Source organism: Staurois parvus, unplaced genomic scaffold (assembly GCF_062004578.1).
Source record: "Staurois parvus isolate SC_StPar_1 unplaced genomic scaffold, SC_StPar_1.0 ptg000819l, whole genome shotgun sequence".
Taxonomy (NCBI): Eukaryota; Metazoa; Chordata; class Amphibia; order Anura; family Ranidae; genus Staurois; species Staurois parvus.
The window spans coordinates 682,881-700,651 of NW_028318615.1; the positions used below are offsets into that span (position 1 = coordinate 682,881).

The 17,771-nt window shown below is 44.7% G+C and overlaps 1 protein-coding gene across 1 annotated transcript in view; it reads left to right on the top strand.

The window, feature by feature from the left end:
- LOC149443977 (uncharacterized) overlaps positions 1–13,407 on the top strand; it is an 85,146-nt gene extending 71,739 nt beyond the window's left edge. The window contains exon 5 of the mRNA XM_089655110.1: positions 11,812–13,407. Within this exon, the coding sequence (XP_089511236.1) occupies positions 11,812–12,633 (822 nt within the window). The 3' untranslated portion in view covers positions 12,634–13,407. The remainder of the gene's footprint in view (positions 1–11,811) is intronic.
- The last annotated feature ends 4,364 nt before the right edge of the window (positions 13,408–17,771 follow it).

Below are 17,771 nucleotides of genomic sequence, written 5' to 3' on the forward strand. Positions count from 1 at the left end.
GGAGTGTAAATAGCAGACAATTGTCTCCAGAGCCCCTAATGGTGGGGATGGATTTGGCGGCGTGCTGGTGCCAAGTTTCCTCCCCCCAGGGTCACTGCAGGTGTGGAGAAAAGCTGTGTAAGAGGATATGGAGGAGAGATGAGGAGGAGATCCAGGAATCAGGAGAAAGGTCAGGGCAGGCAACAGACAAGTATGAAGACAAGGCGGTTGGCCCCACAAGCAGTGATGTAGGGGATAAAATCCTTTGTTGGAATCCTTTACACACAATGTAGTAACACATGACCGCTCCAGGACAGTGCAGAGGAACAGAAGACGTGTCACACCAATACAGGCTTAGTCATTACTGATTTTTATTTGTCCAGAACAGCTTTAAATAACATGTAACAGCTGATAAGGATTTGTCTGGAATCCGGGATAACAAAGTATACAACAACATGACATCATTAATATCATGACACATAAAGTGACAACAATCCCTGTAATATATGTGGTTCCTCGGACAGGTCACAGATATATGAAATGGAAACCAGCATGATAAGGAAGGATGAGTGACACCTTTTATTTGTTCAGTCCAAGCAGGGAGGTGGAGTCACCCACAATATAATGAGACAATAAATGAAACAATCCTACATAGACATGATAACATCCCACCCGGCACTCAGCCCTGGAGGGAGGTGTCTGCAAATGACAAATCCAAATCCTTCCATTTACATAGAACATGAAAGCCTGTATTGGTGTGACGCGTCTTCTGTTCCTCTGTCCTGTCCTGGAGCTGTCATGTTATTACTACATTGTGTGTAAAGGATTCCAATAAAGGATTTTATCTCCTACATCACTGCTTGTGGGGCAACCGCCTTGTCTTCATACTGCCCCTGTGACCACGGATCAGGCCGGCACCTACGTGTCTGTGGAGGGGTCATACACATTCCGCACTCACTTACAGACGTCTTATTGTCTTTCCTGTAAGTCAGCTTTGGGAGCAAAATATATTATCATCAACTCCTCCCCCTGAAGGGGTTCATCTACATATTACCTCCTCTGCCACCAGATCCAGGAATGTCTCCTCTCTACTTCCTCATTCATGGAACTTCCTGTCTGTACCTGACATCACTTCCTGTCTATACCTGACATCACTTCCTGTCTTTACCTGACATCACTTCCTGTCTTCCATAGAGACTTCCTGTCTGGGTAGAAGTGAGATCCCCACCTTGTGGAGCTCAGAGAGGTCCAAAACCCCTCCCCCGAGCAGTCATATATTTCTGTCCCCCTTGGTGGGAGTGGAGGTGACCCCTCTATAAGGATCTACAGTCCATACACACCCAGCACAAGGCCGGGGTCACACTACCAGATGGTTCTCAGGGCTGCAGTTCCTCTGAGCTCCACAAGGTGGGGATCTCACTTCTACCCAGACAGGAAGTCTCTATGGAAGACAGGAAGTGATGTCAGGTACAGACAGGAAGTGATGTCAGGTACAGACAGGAAGTAGAGAGGAGCCATTGGTGGAAGTGGCAGCAGAGGAGGTAATAAGATGTTATGTTCTATTTACACCCAGTAACCCCCCATTATGTCCGTCCTCCATAGTCATCTCCATCCTTCTCCTCCATAGTCACGTCCGTCCTCTTCCTCCATAGTCACAGCCGTCCTCTTCCTCCATAGTCACGTCCGTCCTCTTCCTCCATAGCCACGTCCGTCCTCTTCCTCCATAGTCACGTCCGTCCTCTTCCTCCATCATCATGTCCGTCCTCTTCCTCCATAGTCATGTCTGTCCTCTTCCTCCATAGTCATGTCCGTCCTCTTCCTCCATAGTCATGTCTGTCCTCTTCCTCCATGGTCACGTCCATCCTCTTCCTCCATAGTCACGTCCGTCCTCTTCCTCCATAGTCATGTCCGTCCTCTTCCTCCATAGTCACGTCCGTCCTCTTCCTCCATAGTCATGTCTGTCCTCTTCCTCCATAGTCAGTGTGACGTCTTTTATCTCCAGCAGATGATGATACACACATATATAGTGTGGGAATCCAGATTAACCCCTTCAGGGGCAGAACATTCCCCCACTTCCGGGGCCGGAACATTCTCCTCATTGTGGTGAGGTGGTCTTCTCATAGGAGTGAGCTGAGCTCTCCTGGGTTCGGTTCCAGTGTTGCTCAGTGAACTGGCTGAACTCAATCCTTCCTGAAGTCAATGGCAGCCAATGCACAATAGTTGGGCTAATAGACAAGGGGGTGTCAGACAATCACCCTGAGGGACATGTACAATGCAGGAATCCAGTTGGCCGGGAGCAGGGAGGTTTTAAATGGTTAAAGTGAAACATTATAACTGTCCAACACCTTTAAATTGCATGTCTGGGGAGTGTCCTAATCTTGGGGGGTTTCCTAATAATGGGGGTGTCCTTATCCTGGGGGGTGTTCTTAATCTGGGGGAGTATCCTAACCCTGGTGGATGTCCTAATCCTGGGGGTTGTCCTAATCCTGGGAGGTGTCCTAATCCTGGGAGGTGTCCTAATCCTAGGAGGTGCCCTAATCCTGGGAGGTGTCCTAATCCTGGGAGGTGTCCTAATCCTAGGAGGTGCCCTAATCCTAGGAGGTGTCCTAATCCTGGGGGTTGTCCTAATCCTAGGAGGTGTCCTAATCCTGGGAGGTGTCCTAATCCTAGGAGGTGCCCTAATCCTGGGAGGTGTCCTAATCCCCCCATGAAGGGACATCTCTGATGTACAGAAAGAGCTGCAGCAGTGCTGACACTTACAAAGGAAATAGTGTTTAATCATTTGCCTAGCAACAACTTCCTGGTTTACAGGAGAGCACGCCACCCCTTGCTGCTCACGCTGTGGTTGGACACAGCATGAGTTTGTGGTCAGGCCTGCAACCAATGATTGTGTGGCCAACCACAGCACAGAGATCAGGGTGTTAGTGATCACACATGAAGATCTGGCTGCTTCTTCTCCCTGATCTCACTTACCGTTCATAGCTGAGATCAGGAAGAAAATCCATCCAGTCTGGGAGTACAATCAGCACACATACACTTGTTAGGCACACATTGAACCCCTTGATTGCTTTCCTGATCACCCATCACCCAGCCAGTGTCATTAGTACAGTGACAGTGTACAATATTATCACAGATCTCTGTATTAGTGTCATTGGTGACATCAGTTAGTGTCCCCCCCCAGTCAGTGTCAGTTACTGCCAGTCTCTGATTGGCTGCCACATTATCACAGTCACACTATAAATTGCTGATCACTAGTATAGTGTTTCTCTGGACCAGTATCCTGGTCACGGTCAGAACTATACTAGTGTCCCTGATGGAATGGTGTCCCCATAAATGCAGTGTTAGCTGGATCAGCCCCGATCACTGCCACCACTTGCATTTACCCCCCCAACAAATGCAATGTCAGTATAATTTTTCAGATCACTGCCATCTCTGATACATTGTCTGCAAATCACAGTGTCATCAACATCTGAGCCTGATCTCTCCTACCACTAGCAGGTCATTTTATTTCTAGCACACAAGCAGTCCCTGATTGCTAGCCAGGAGCTCTTTTTCCCATAGTCACCACTAAGTACCTGTAAATTTAGTGTCCAAAATGTCTAAAAAAAGGTTCTCTAGGGAGGCGTACAGGATTCCCAGCATGACAGATGAGAGTGAAGGGGAAGCCTCACTATCAGAATCAGGCTCAGATTATGGACCTGTAGAGAGCAGTGACACCCCAGCAGGTAGGTCTGATGATGGTGAAGAGGTCCCTGCTAAGATCAGGCACACCCAACCCCATTCCCAGGTTGCTGAGGTGCTAGAAATGCAGGATTATTCTCATATGCAGCACAGTGACAGTACTAACACTGCACTACCTTTTGGTGGATTGACAAGCACCAGTGGCCTAGTACTTCCTAGCCTTTTATACATCAGCACTGCAGTATTTCATGGTGAAGTGGTGAGTCCCAAGTGCAGTACAAGCTGGTGAGGTGGCTAGCACTCGTAGCATTATGCAATGGCATCCACCAAAAATTCAAGCACAGACCGGTAGAGCCCATGGTGTCCTTCCAGAGGTGCCTGCAAACCTTAATTGGCTTCCCCCAGATTCAGCATCACCCATCATCCCCCCATTCACAGTCCAGGGTTCAGGTGGAAACAGAGAACTTGACAACGCCCCATGATTTTGTTTAGCTGTTTTTCACTGAAGACCTCTACAATGTGATTGTGCGCCAAAGCAATCTTTATGCCCAACAATACATCTCTGCCAATGCAAATTCAAAGTTTGCCAGCCTATTCGAGTTCAAACCTGTCACGGTTTCTGAATTTAAAGCTTTTTTGGGCCTAACCCTTGACATGGCCCTTACAAAGAATGAATTGTGCTGATTGGCCCACAGACCTGATTCATCATATGCCTGTGTTCTCTGCTGCAATGGCCCCCGATGTCCAGACTACATGGAGAGCAGTGGTTAGATAGTGTGGGACTTGTTTTCACCCTTGTTGAATATGGGGTACCATTTGTACGTGGACAACCTTTATGCTAGCATGCAACTTTTTAGAAATTTGTTCCTTCAAGAAATTGGCTGCTATGGCACCATGCGATCTAATCACAAAGGCTTTCCCCAGTGGCTTGGTAACACCCCACTTAGAGAGGGGAAGAATTCTGCTTTTGCATGAAGAACTACTCGAGTAAAATGGAAGGACAAATGTGATGTATTTATCCTGTCTTCCATTCAGACACAACGGTCCAAATTTACATGGCCTCTGGTGTTGTTGAAAGGCCTATCTGTGTCAGCGTCAGAATACACAGATCAATGCTGCAGCTGACTGGTGTTCCTGCAAAGCAAATAGTTAACAATAACAAAGTAACAATATAACATTATTTAAAATATATATATATTTTTCCTGACTACCTATGATCTTTAGAGACCTGTCCTGTGCTGAATTGTGTGGACCCCTACACTGTGCCATGCTGTACCCTGGAGTTCCTCCCCTTATTCCATGTTTACCAGACACATCATTTTTGGGGTGACTTTTGTGTTGTGGTAGGTGGGAGGACAACAGGAAAATGCCTCTCATGCAGCCGGCTAACTGCATCTGGATTTGGGCTTTGGGGCCACAGTGCCTTCTGGATACTAAAAGGCCGTGATGATCTCTTCCTGGTATTTTAGGAAGGATCCAGTTCTTCCAGCAGCTTTGTAAATAACAAAAGCATTGTATAGAGCCAATTGACATAAATATATAGACACTTTTTTGTACCAATGTCTAGCTCTGCAGGTGGTTAACAATGGCTTCATCATTTGGTAGTTGAAGTCTACACCTCCAAGGCTTTTGGAAAATGAAGAAAAAAAAAATAATTTTATTTTCATCTTTCATTCCTCAAAACCTTGTGACAATAAAATGAGACTCTATAACTTTCACACACAACAATTAATATACACTTACTGGGGATTGTTTTCCAAAGACATGTAGTGGAATACATTTTGGCCTAAATTTACAAAGAAATGTGATTTGATCAGATATTTTTAATAACAGAAAGTAGAAAATATTGTTTTTTTTTTTTTATTTTGGTCTTTTTCATTTATATGTAGTACTACCCCCTCAAGAGTCGCTGAGTATTTTGGGTTCCCTGTTCACTTCTGAGCCCTGGCTGGAGCACAACCCCTACTGACACCATTGTAATACCTTGGTCAGGTGTCCCCCCCTGGCTATAACACACAATAATCACATAACATTGAATGAATAGTAAATCAGTCTGTATTAGAGTCAGATTAGCAGCAATATACACACAAAGAATCGACTGATGTGAGAAACTATGAACCGTTCAGGAGAAATAAACAACATATTACAGCACAATACCACATTAAATAGACCAAATTGTCCTCCAGGACTCAGAGTTTTATTGTTTCTCTCCTACCCAGAGAACGTTCCCCAAACAGGCAGAAAAGGGGAGATTAGGAATGTTAGGCTCGCTCCCTTGTGGGCTCCCAGTAAACAGAGCCAGTGCTTAACTCTCTGAGGGTTTCAACAAGCAGAAAGTCCCATATAAATCCCATCACCCAATGCAGGAATGACTCTTCTGCTGGCTTTGGTGGAGTTCTTTACGTTGGTGCACAGTGGAGGGGTCATCCCTTTTCTTCATGAGTAAATGTCCCTTCCCTGGTGATGAGGACACAGGAAGCAGAGTTCCCCTTCAATAAAGGCAGCAATCTAGGAGTTTACTTGGGTATGGAGGTTACTCAAACTGAGGAGGGTGAGAGCAGACTTCAGCAGAAGTATGTCCCTTTAGTGTGAGACTTGGCTGGTGGAACTTTGTGTAGAACAGGCCGGAGGTAATATGATTTTACTTTATTCCAGTTCCTGCCAATCAGGCAACAGAATCTATTAGGGCTGATATACTGTGTGTGATACTTCAATGGGCTTCTGGTGTAGATAGGCCGCAGCACTGATTGGGCTACAGAGACTGTGTCTCTATGTGACAGTCTGTATTGTAAGAATCCTGGACTTAGTAACCGGCAACAACAACTATGGAACCTGTATCACATGGTGGTGTGGGTTAGGAACTCTCTCACCAGTCCTTCAAAGTAGTGGTGTGAAATGATGTCCTTGTTGCTGGGGGGCCCCTTTTCTGGCTGTCTTCCCATAGAGATAGTGGTGCCAATGCAGATGACTCGATCCACCTACATGCAGGATTGACTATCCTGCCTCTCTGAACAATCAACAATATGGAAATTCCCTTCTCCATCCTCTGATTCAGTCTGATCCAGCCTGAGGCCTCCTGGATCGGCACTCTGTTCTCACACGCACCCTGCCTCTCTTCTCCTCTCCTCCTGGGCTTTTCTCCTTTTATACGCTCCAGCCCCTTTACTCACTGACTTGGGATCTGTAGTTCTATGTCAGCTGAACTGAATGAAGAAATCCTGCTTGCAGCATACACGTCCCAGCATTCTCAGCGTTGCTGTACAATTTCCTGTGTCAGCTGAACTGCAGAGCACAGCCATCTTGTGGCCATTTAACAATCTGCAATTAGTCACAATGCAGTGTGTTACATACATACAAAACCCCCAGTGGTGATCAAATACCACCAAAAGAAAGCTTCATTTGTGTGAAAAAATTATATCAATTGCATTTGGGTTCAGTGTTGCATGACCGAGCAATTTGCCGTTAAAGTAGTGCAGTGCTGAACAGCAAAAAATAACCTGGTCATAAAGAGGTAATACCTTCTGGAGGTCAAGTGGTTAAACTGTGTGTTACATTCTTTACTGTTAGAGCGGTAAGCATGTGGAACTCCCTTCCACAGTTGGTGTGTCAGCGGGGAGTGTAGATACATTCACAAACCTTTCTTAGGGAACACAATGTAAGGGATATGGAAGAGGATGGTGCCATAGACACGCAGATACACACAATGCGGCTGAACTGGAGGGACGGGTGTCTTTAGTCAACCTTACCGACTATGTAATTATTTATCATTCCTTGTCTGCAGATCTAAAACTCATCAAAACCAGTTCAGAGACAAAACAAACACAACAGAGAAAAGGGGATTTCTGATCCGCAGACCAAGAGAGTTCTGGGGTCTAAACACTAAACAGTCTAAAGTAAACGTGTTCCCGTGGGGGGCGGTAGTTCTTAAGGTATAACTAAAGGTAAAACTTTTTTTTTTAGGTTTAGATTAGAGAGGAATTAGAGCATCTGTCAGTTTTGTATTGTGGTTTGTGCCCCCATTTGTCCCGGTGACCATTATAACCAAGAGTGAAAGAAAGCCCCAAATTTTGGGTTGACATCAGAACACTAATAGAGGGTATATCGTCCAATGAGGAAACTAGTTCTGGTGACACCAGAATTCCCTCACTTTGGGGGATTTCCTCTCACTTCTTGTTTTGACTTAGAGACAGGAAGTGAAGGGAAATCTCCCCAATGGGACGCAGATGGCAAAAACACCTGACAGAGGTTATAACCCTCCCTTACTCTATACAAAATGAAACAAGTGGTTTGTCTTTAGTTACACTTTAAATATCCAGCAACTCTCCTATTCCCCCCTCACATCCACATCCTATTATTGTGTGACCAATACCATCCAAATCATTCTTACTTTCATTTCCCAAAGTTATCCGTCTACAAGGAGACCTGTATAGATCACATGATGGCACCAATGAGGATGGAGGAGGACCGGAGTCACATGACTGAGAAGATACTAAACCTCACCCTGGAGATCATCTACCTGCTGACCGGAGAGGTGAGGAGGATTCTGGGAGGTCACATGACATCACTCTTATCTCTATTAATAAAACACAGACCTGACCGGAGAGGTGAGGAGGATTCTGGGAGGTCACATGACATCACTCTCATCTCTATTAATAACACACAGACCTTACCGGAGAGGTGAGGAGGATTCTGGGAGGTCACATGACATCACTCTTATCTCTATTAATAACACACAGACCTGACCGGAGAGGTGAGGAGGATTCTGGGAGGTCACATGACATCACTCTCATCTCTATTAATAACACACAGACCTGACCGGAGAGGTGAGGAGGATTCTGGGAGGTCACATGACATCACTCTCATCTCTATTAATAAAACACAGACCTGACCGGAGAGGTGAGGAGGATTCTGGGAGGTCACATGACATCACTCTCATCTCTATTAATAAAACACAGACCTGACCGGAGAGGTGAGGAGGATTCTGGGAGTCTAACATGATATTCTTATTGGTTCCTCAATACAGAGATTTCCTCTTCTGAAGTCAGGTGATCATATGACCATCACAGTGCCTCCATGTGACTCCCTAAACCCTGAGAGACACAACATGCAGAAGATTCTAGAAGTCACCAAGAAGATGATGGAGCTGCTGACAGGAGAGGTGAGCGGTGCCGGGAATTCTGGGACATTCTCCAGTAACAGACAAGGGATGTGTCTGGATGGTGACTGTATCATTGTGTGTGTCAGGTTCCTATAAGGTGTCAGGGTGTCACTGTCTATTTCTCCATGGAGGAGTGGGAGTATTTAGAAGGACACAAGGATCTCTACAAGGACGTCATGATGGACAATCAGCCGCCCCTCACATCACCGGGTAAGAGGAGACTTTATTGTAAAGGAGAGAGCAGTACGGAGGATCCACCTAGATCCCCCATCATCTGATAAACACATAGAAACAATGGATTCAGTCAGTGTGTGTGTTTCCTACAGATGGATCCAGTCATGGGAACCCACCAGAGAGATGTCCCCGTCCTCTGTATTCCCGGGATTCCACACAGGAAGGTCACACCATCCCTCACCATCATCAGGTAGATGAGGGACAATCACTGATAGTATCATTAGGATCTGTACATTATCTGCATTGTTACCATTGATGTCATTTTTATTATATATTCAGAGTGGAAACCTGAGAGATCCTAAAGCTGAGGTTAAAGAAAAGATAAAAGAGGATGAGGATGAGGTTATGGAAGAGTCAAACTTTCTAAAGCAACACAAAGATCTGTACCAGGACACCATGGTGGAGTCATCCAGCTACAGGAACCCACCAGAGAGATGTCCCCGTCCTCTGTATTCCCGGGATTCCACACAGGAAGGTCACACCATCCCTCATCATTACAAGGTTGGTGGGGTGGAGGTTATAAAAAATAGACTCATGGAGACAATGTGTGGATTGTTTGTGATATCACAATAACAAAACTCACATTTTACAGATGATATTTTCTCTCATTTCCTTGATTTAGAGTGGAGATCCAATCGATATAGAATTTGAGGTGAAAGCAGAAGAAGAAGAGGCGTATGTGAGGGATGATCAGCAGTCTATGGAGGAGGATGGAATAACGGGGACATTTATAGAGGAGGACACTCCTACAGAGATCAGCACAGGTGGGTCATGAACACTAAATCCATTCCTCCACCCATACTGCTCACTGATTGGTCCAGAGTAGGGCGGGGACTGGGTGATATCAGCCTGTAATCCCCTGGTCACTTTCCTGAGCTGTGTTCCCCATCCTGTATTCCTGGATTTCTCTCGGATAATCTTCCTTCTCTGTGCTGCAGACACAATTTATGTATCTAGACTGGATTTATGGAGGTTCTGGGGTTCAGCTGGCAGCAAAATGTTGATGTTCACAATAGGTGTTGATTGACCTGGGACATGTGTATTGGGTCTTCTACCCCTTATCCTGGGCTAACAGGATCTCTGACAGAACATTTCTCCCAGGGTTCCTTGCTCTGTGGTCTGCTGGCTGTGCCGGGTGGAGGGATATGTCTGTAGTGTCTCAGACCCAAGTCACTGAGTGCAGTCTCAGGAGATGGGAGGCAGCGGTGTGGGATCTCTGCAACTTGTCTACAGTAAACATTTAATCTTCCACTGATTACTGAATACAATATTATGAGTCCTGACCCTTACACTGTATAATTTATATTGTACATTACATACTCCTGACCCCTGCACTATATACTCTATGTTGTACATTACATACTCCTGATACTCTATGTTGTACATTACATAATCCTGACCCCTGCACTATATACTCCATGTTGTACATTACATACTCCTGACCCCTGCACTATATACTCTGTGTTGTACATTACATACTCCTGACCCCTGCACTATATACTCTGTGTTGTACATTACATACTCCTGACCCCTGCACTATATACTCTATGTTGTACATTACATACTCCTGACCTCTGCACTATATACTCTATGTTGTACATTACATACTCCTGACCCCTGCACTATATACTCCATGTTGTACATTACATACTCCTGACCCCTGCCCTATATACTCTATGTTGTACATTATATACTCCTGACCCCTGCACTATATACTCTATGTTGTACATTACATACTCCTGACCCCTGCACTATATACTCTATGTTGTACATTCCATAGTCCTGACTTCTGCTCTCCCCCTCCCCCCACTGCTATATATACACATAATATGGATTCTCTTTTGTTCCCCCCATTTCCTCCCAGCTGGACATTTTATATCGGATGATGTGATTGGAGCACAGACTTTTACATGGTGATAATAATGTGTTAACATCCTCCAACTTTGGACCCTTAAACAGAAAGTGATAATGAGGGAGGAGTCAATACCCCAATGATGGTGGTCTTCAGGATCAGTCCAGTCTTCATCTTGGTTGTTCCCCTATCCTCACTCTCTGACCTCTGGTGGGGCTCAGCCCCGCTGTTCTTCATGACTAAATCATGGACTAAATAAGGAAGTGCAGTACTTCTTGTGTTGGGAAGATGGCGATGAGTGATAGAGGGGGTGGGGACCCTCGTCCTATAATCCCCTCATCACTGTCCCTCCTATAAAAGACAGTTCTGGTTGTTTCCTCACTCTCTGACTAAGGTCCATGAATAAAGAAATAACCTGGTAGGAGATCAGAGGAGCCGTTTCCTAGTTCCCTTGAGGGTGGAATTGTAAGCTCCTCAGAGACCAAGCTGCCTGATGTGGGCGGAGTCCTGGTTTGGGGGAACCAATCAGCTCCTGTCTAGTAATCCTCTTTGTCTTTGTATTTTAGTCCATGGCCGGGAGATGAGGAAAACCTCAGAGGATTGTCTCACTTTGTCTCCAGACTGGAAAGTAGAAGATGAGGACATCACACAGTATAGTCCAGGAGAAAACCCGGCTCCCTCCAATGTCCATCTGGCACCACCCAGTGTAGATGGACCATCGGATTCCTCGTATCCTGAGGAACCTCAGACTGTGCGGGACCGGGCCGGCCTTCCAACAGGGAAGAGCTTCTCCTGTACTGAGTGCGGGAAGAGGTTCTGTTCTACATACAATCTTAATGTGCATAAAAGATCTCACACGGGGGAGAAATTGTATTCCTGTTCTGAGTGCGGGAAATGTTTTTCACAGAAGTCCAGTCTTTACAGACATCAGAGATCTCACACGGGGGAGAAGCCGTATTCCTGTTCTGAGTGTGGAAAATGTTTTTCACAGAAGTCCCATCTTTACACACATCAAAGGTCTCACTCGGGGGAGAAGCCATATTCCTGTCCTGAGTGCGGGAAATGTTTTTCATTGAAGTTCAATCTTTACACACATCAGAGATCTCACACGGGGGAGAAGCCGTATTCCTGTCCTGAGTGCAAGAAATGCTTTTCATTGAAGTCCTATCTTCATAAACATCAGAGATCTCACACAGGGGAGAAGCCGTATTCCTGTCCTGAGTGCGGGAAATGCTTTTCAGAGAAGTCCATTCTTCATAAACATCAGAGATCTCACACAGGGGAGAAGTCGTCTTCCTGTTCTGAGTGTGGGAAATGTTTTTCAGATAAGTCCCATCTTTCCAGGCATCAGAGATCTCACACAGGGGAGAAGCCACATTCCTGTCCTGAGTGCGGTAAATGTTTTTCAGTGAAGTTCAATCTTTACACACATCAGAGATCTCACACAGAGGAGAAGCCGTGTTCCTGTCCTGAGTGCAGAAAATGCTTTTCAGAGAAGTCCATTCTTCATAAACATCAGAAATCTCACACGGGGGAGAAGCCGTATTCCTGTCCTGAATGTGGAAAATGTTTTTCAGCTAAGTCCAATCTTTATAGACATAAGAGATCTCACACGGGGGAGAAGCCATATTCCTGTCCTGAGTGCGGGAAATGTTTTTCACAGAGGTCCCATCTTTCCATACATCAGAGATCTCACACAGGGGAGAAGCCACTTTCCTGTCCTGAGTGAGGGAAATGTTCCTCACTGAAGTCCTGTCTTCCTGTACATCAGGGGTCCCACACAACCCTGGAGGTGTATTAGTGCCTTGAGTGCGGGAAATGTCTTCTAGATGAATGTTGCTGGACATCCCAGCTCTCATGTGGGGAAGAAGCACACCCTGATATACACCTCAGATATACTCCATGGCTGATCTTCATCATGGAAGAAACAGTTCATAAGGAGATCAGAGGCCCCCAAAGACATGGATGAAGTGTGGGACCGGGTTGGCCATTGATGGCAGGAGAAGAATAAAAATGGAGTCCTGCCCTAGAGCACTAAATACAGATGATGGTCTTACTATTTCCATATGTTTGGAATTTAATATTTTATGTTTTAATTGGCTCTGAATATTACATTTTGTTAATTGTCTTTTCTATATACACTCTTCATCCTTTATATTTGTAATAATAAAGTATCTTTTTATCAGACATTGTTTAATATTATAATGGCTCTGTAATCCAATAGTTTTGTTGTTATGACATTATGGCACTTGTAGTCCTCCAGGTGAATGGCAATACACTATATCTAGTTTGATGACATCATGTTATGTATACATTGTATATTATAATCCCAGTTGGCACACTCCCTATAATTGGCAGACTATTATTATTCATTATTTTATATATACATTCATTTTTCCATATCATTTTAGGGGTCTACAACAAAATGGAGACCGTCTCCTGTACTATCCCTATAATTAATATTGTTATCCTTCAATAAAATGGCGGCCGTTATGTACAGTCATTTATTTCTTTAGCCGCTCTTATTTGTGTCCTTTATTTCTCATCCTATTGTTCAGCATTTATTATTCATTCCTTTGTATTGCATTCCCTGGTGGGCTGAGTGGTTTTCCCTAAGCGGTTCAGTTTTGTCCGGCTTCCTTTGCCAGAATTCCACAAAATGGCGCCCGCGTCACGCATGCGCGCGGGAGCTCTAAATAGCGGACATCGTCAGCGGCAAGGCTATCCCTTCGATAACGTGTTGTTGCATGAAACGCATAAGGGAGGAGCCTTGCCATGCTGACGTCATGTCGCCGAGGCCGCATGTTGGTCTGGCGGCCATCTTTATCACTGCATATGTAAGCTTGATTTTTTTGGCATCAATATTTGGATTCTTTGCCCATATCTATTACAGAGTTCCTACACTATAATATCCATGTGTGGTGGCTGATTACTGAGCCGTGGAAGGTGGAAGAGTAACATCTGACAGTATCGGTGTACCTTGGCTGGATTGGATATTAAGGAGCAGTTCCTCCCCCACTCCCTGTAATGGATTGGTCCGTTAGCAATGTCTGGAGTGTGGCCCCTGCTGTGTGTGTGCCAGTGGAGCCCCCTTCTGCCCCGACCACATCCATGATGACCACCAGGGTCCTGTTTGGAGGGTATTGTTACATGTGCATATAACTTCCGGTAAGAGCAAGAACATACCAATCTATCACCATCTGAAGTCACGAGCACTGGAGCAGGGGCGGACTGACAACTCATGGGGCCCCCGGGCAATAGGGGATCATGGGGCCCCTGTATCCTTGCCCAATCTCAAAAAAGCCTATGAAAAAGGTACCAGGGGCATCTCATGGGGCCCCCTACTGACCCCGGGCCCTCGGGTAGTGCTCGAGTTTCCAAATGGTCAGTCCGCCCCTGCACTGGAGTTATTTCCAATATTCCTGCTTCCCAGTCACCAGAATCACTATTATACTTGAAGTGTTATAACGATCACCATCTCGATTCTCATCCAGTCACGAGTTTACTGGAATATGGATTCATCAGCACGTTTTTGCACTTTATGCACTTTATTTATTTATGTTTACACTTATACATTTTAGTGGAATATTTATCTATTTATTTGTGCTTATTTTGGTTTTAATCCATTCACCATATTTCTTGTCACTGGATTTTCTCCAGTTATTCATTGTTTTCACCAGATCCTTTGTATTAGCGCTGCATACCTATTGACCATTTAGCAGAGGATTTCGGGGTTCTGTCCTTTTATGCCAGCAGCTCATTTGTGTGTTTTGTGCGCTCACCTATACTCTATTGATTACATCGGAACATGTTGTTTCTTTTCCAAGTCGGCAGATCTTCCACAAAACTGTTCCACACACAGATGGAATCCGTGACGACAACAAACTCCTTGATATTATGGTCTGTAGCAATGTGAACAGTTCTGTATACAGCTGGGAATTCCAGCACTTGGCTGCTCTTGGCACCAATACTGCCCCCTACTGATACATTTGGGAATTGTCCTGTCCGGGTGATTCCAATGCCGGCTACTCATTGTCTTTCCTGGTCTATGGGGGTGTGATCAGCACAGCCATCAATATATACACATGGGAGGAATGGACAGTAGTCCTCGTCATCGGCCTTGTAAGGGGAAGATCATTGTTCTTCTAAGAAGTCATCTAATGGCTCTTCTGTATGAGAAGGAGCTGAACAATCCTGGAGTTGGCCGGACCTCGGGATACAACTCTTTATTTCCTTTATATGGGACTTGTAATGGCCATCCTTGTGAGGATGATGTCCAGGCAGGGATTCTGCTGGGTGATAAATTACCATCTCGGATTTGTCACTTTGTAAATATTGCAGAGGTTGATGTTCAGTTATATTATTATTTCCTCACCCTGAATGTAACTTTTACAGTTTTGAAGGGCCCAGACTGGGGCTAGTAATGCTTTCTCACAGTCATTGGATTTGATGTGTACAGGTGACAGGGAATTACTGGCATAGGCAATGATTTGTTCAGATTGTCTTGTTGTTGATCCAGTACAGCATTGATACTGAGGTTTGTGAATCCAGTTCCCAGATAGAAGGGTTTTCCTCCTTCTGGATAAGCCAGGCACGGGGCTTGGGTGAGTTTCCTTGTCAGCTCATTCATGGCTCGCTCCTGAGCCCCCCCCCCATGTCCATGGTATATTCTTCTTTAGTAATGTCAATAAAGGTTTCCTGATTTCTGCCTAGTCATCAATAAACGTAGGTGAGTAATTCATCACACCCACAAATGATCTCACGTCACTGATGTTGGGAGGTGTTTTACACTTCATCACGGCCTCCACTTTCTTCTTTTGTGGATTTAGGCCTTCAGAGGTCACTTCATGTCCAAGGAAGGTGACTTTGGTACGGCACCATTGGCTTTCTGTAATGACATTGTAACACCTGCCTCTCTCAGCTGATTTAGCCCGTCTCATGTTTTGGATATGCTTTTCAACAGAAGTACTTTTCAATAAAATATCATCCACATATGTTACATTTCCTCTCTCTGCAGCATCAGGCATGGCCTTATGTAAGAACCAGCAAATTCATGGCCTGAGTTTATGTAACCTAAAGGCATACGGGTCCAGGGATATTGTTCTTTATCCAAGGTGAAGGCCAGTCTGCATTGGTCTCCAGGACTTATCCTGACTGTCCAATAACCTTGGGCACAATCCAGCGCAGTAAAGATCTTGGCTCCCTCCATCTGTACCAAGCATTGGTCAATATATGGGAGGGGTCAGCCGGACATATATACACATTTGTTGAGCTGTGTGAAGTCGGCACACAGACACCATTGACCATTTGGTTTAAGGATCCCTAAGACAGGATTATTATAAGAACTGTGCACCGGTCTTATCATACCTCTCTGTAAGGTTCCTTATGATTTCTGACAACGAATCGTAACACGCTAGAGGAAGTCCATATTGCTTGATATAGACGGGAGGTGCATCAGGATCAGTCTGGATCCCGGCTATGTGAATGTCTGTAACACCAGTCATAAGAATCTTTACAAACATATCCTGGAATCCCATAAGGACTTCATTTAGCCGTTGGTGCTCTGGGTCATTAGATCATCCATCAGTGAAGGATATTTACATTTTCATCGTCTTCCTCAAGCCTGTCAGTGAGGTCATGATATTCCTTTGTTCATTAAGAGGAGGATTAAATATAAGAGAGGATTCCTCCACCTTACAAGTACCTATCTCAGAATGGAAAGCAGACATTGAGCGAATGGTGAGCAATCCTTCAGGAGAAGAATGAAATGTTTGCTCAGATATCTGTTCCTCGGTAATGTATTGTTCAGGAATAAGGCCAATACTTGTATTATGAACCCCAAAGGTGCAAGAATAGGAATCTAAAGCCAAACCAATTATAGTGTTTTTGGGCAAAGAGATTTCATTTGGGGCTCCATTATTAATAATTATTTGGGTTTTCAATGACTGGATATTCACCATTGGTGTAGGATTTACCAAAATTCCTGATTGTTGCATCTTATTTGAGAGACATATAAATGCATCAGGATTCTTTTTGTCCTTTTTGTACCTGTATAGGTACATCATGTGGTACTAATATGTTTCCTGCATATGGCACTATCTGGGATGATTTAAGGGCTTCATGTTCATCTATACATTTACATAGATCCCCTTTAATCTGGTCCACAATGTGCAATTCACCAGATCCGTGTGTATGGCAAAGCGATGTACTAGATCATTGTCAATGTAAATCTGATACCGGGGCTCAGTGATTACCAGGAATAAATGATTGGCCGTTTTACCCCCAACTGAAATGGATAGCATGCATTTGGCAATAATATTATGACTTTTGGAGTCATTATCCAGATCATGGATCCAGTGATCCTGAGGGTTGGGATACCTGACTACTTTAGGATTAGACATTTGTTTTAGTAGATCTCTACTAATGTAACTATTTCCCGGCGTAAAGCCAGTTTAGCCTTTTTCGTTCTTCCCAGGTCATTGACTTTGAAGGGAAAGAACACATCCTCATTCACCTTTCCAATCCTTGCTAGGAATTGTGTATGATTACTGAACCCAGTAGAGTCAGTATCTTCTCTATGGAGGTGAATAGAACGTCCCCTTCCAGGCAGACATCTCTGACTCTTTCAGGGGACACACATGTGGTGTTCTCCTCCTGTCCACATAAGGTGGAGGTAGGTGTTGCCTGTAAGAAGGAAACATCTGGAATTTGGCTGTTCCTGAAATGGACCTCAATAGAGTCCGGTCTTTCCTCCATCACGTGGCAGTTACACGGATTGTGATAGGATTGGGAGTGCTCATAATTAATTGGCACATTGACCTGTGACCATATAACCTCACTGATAAAATCAATGACAGGGTTTCATCT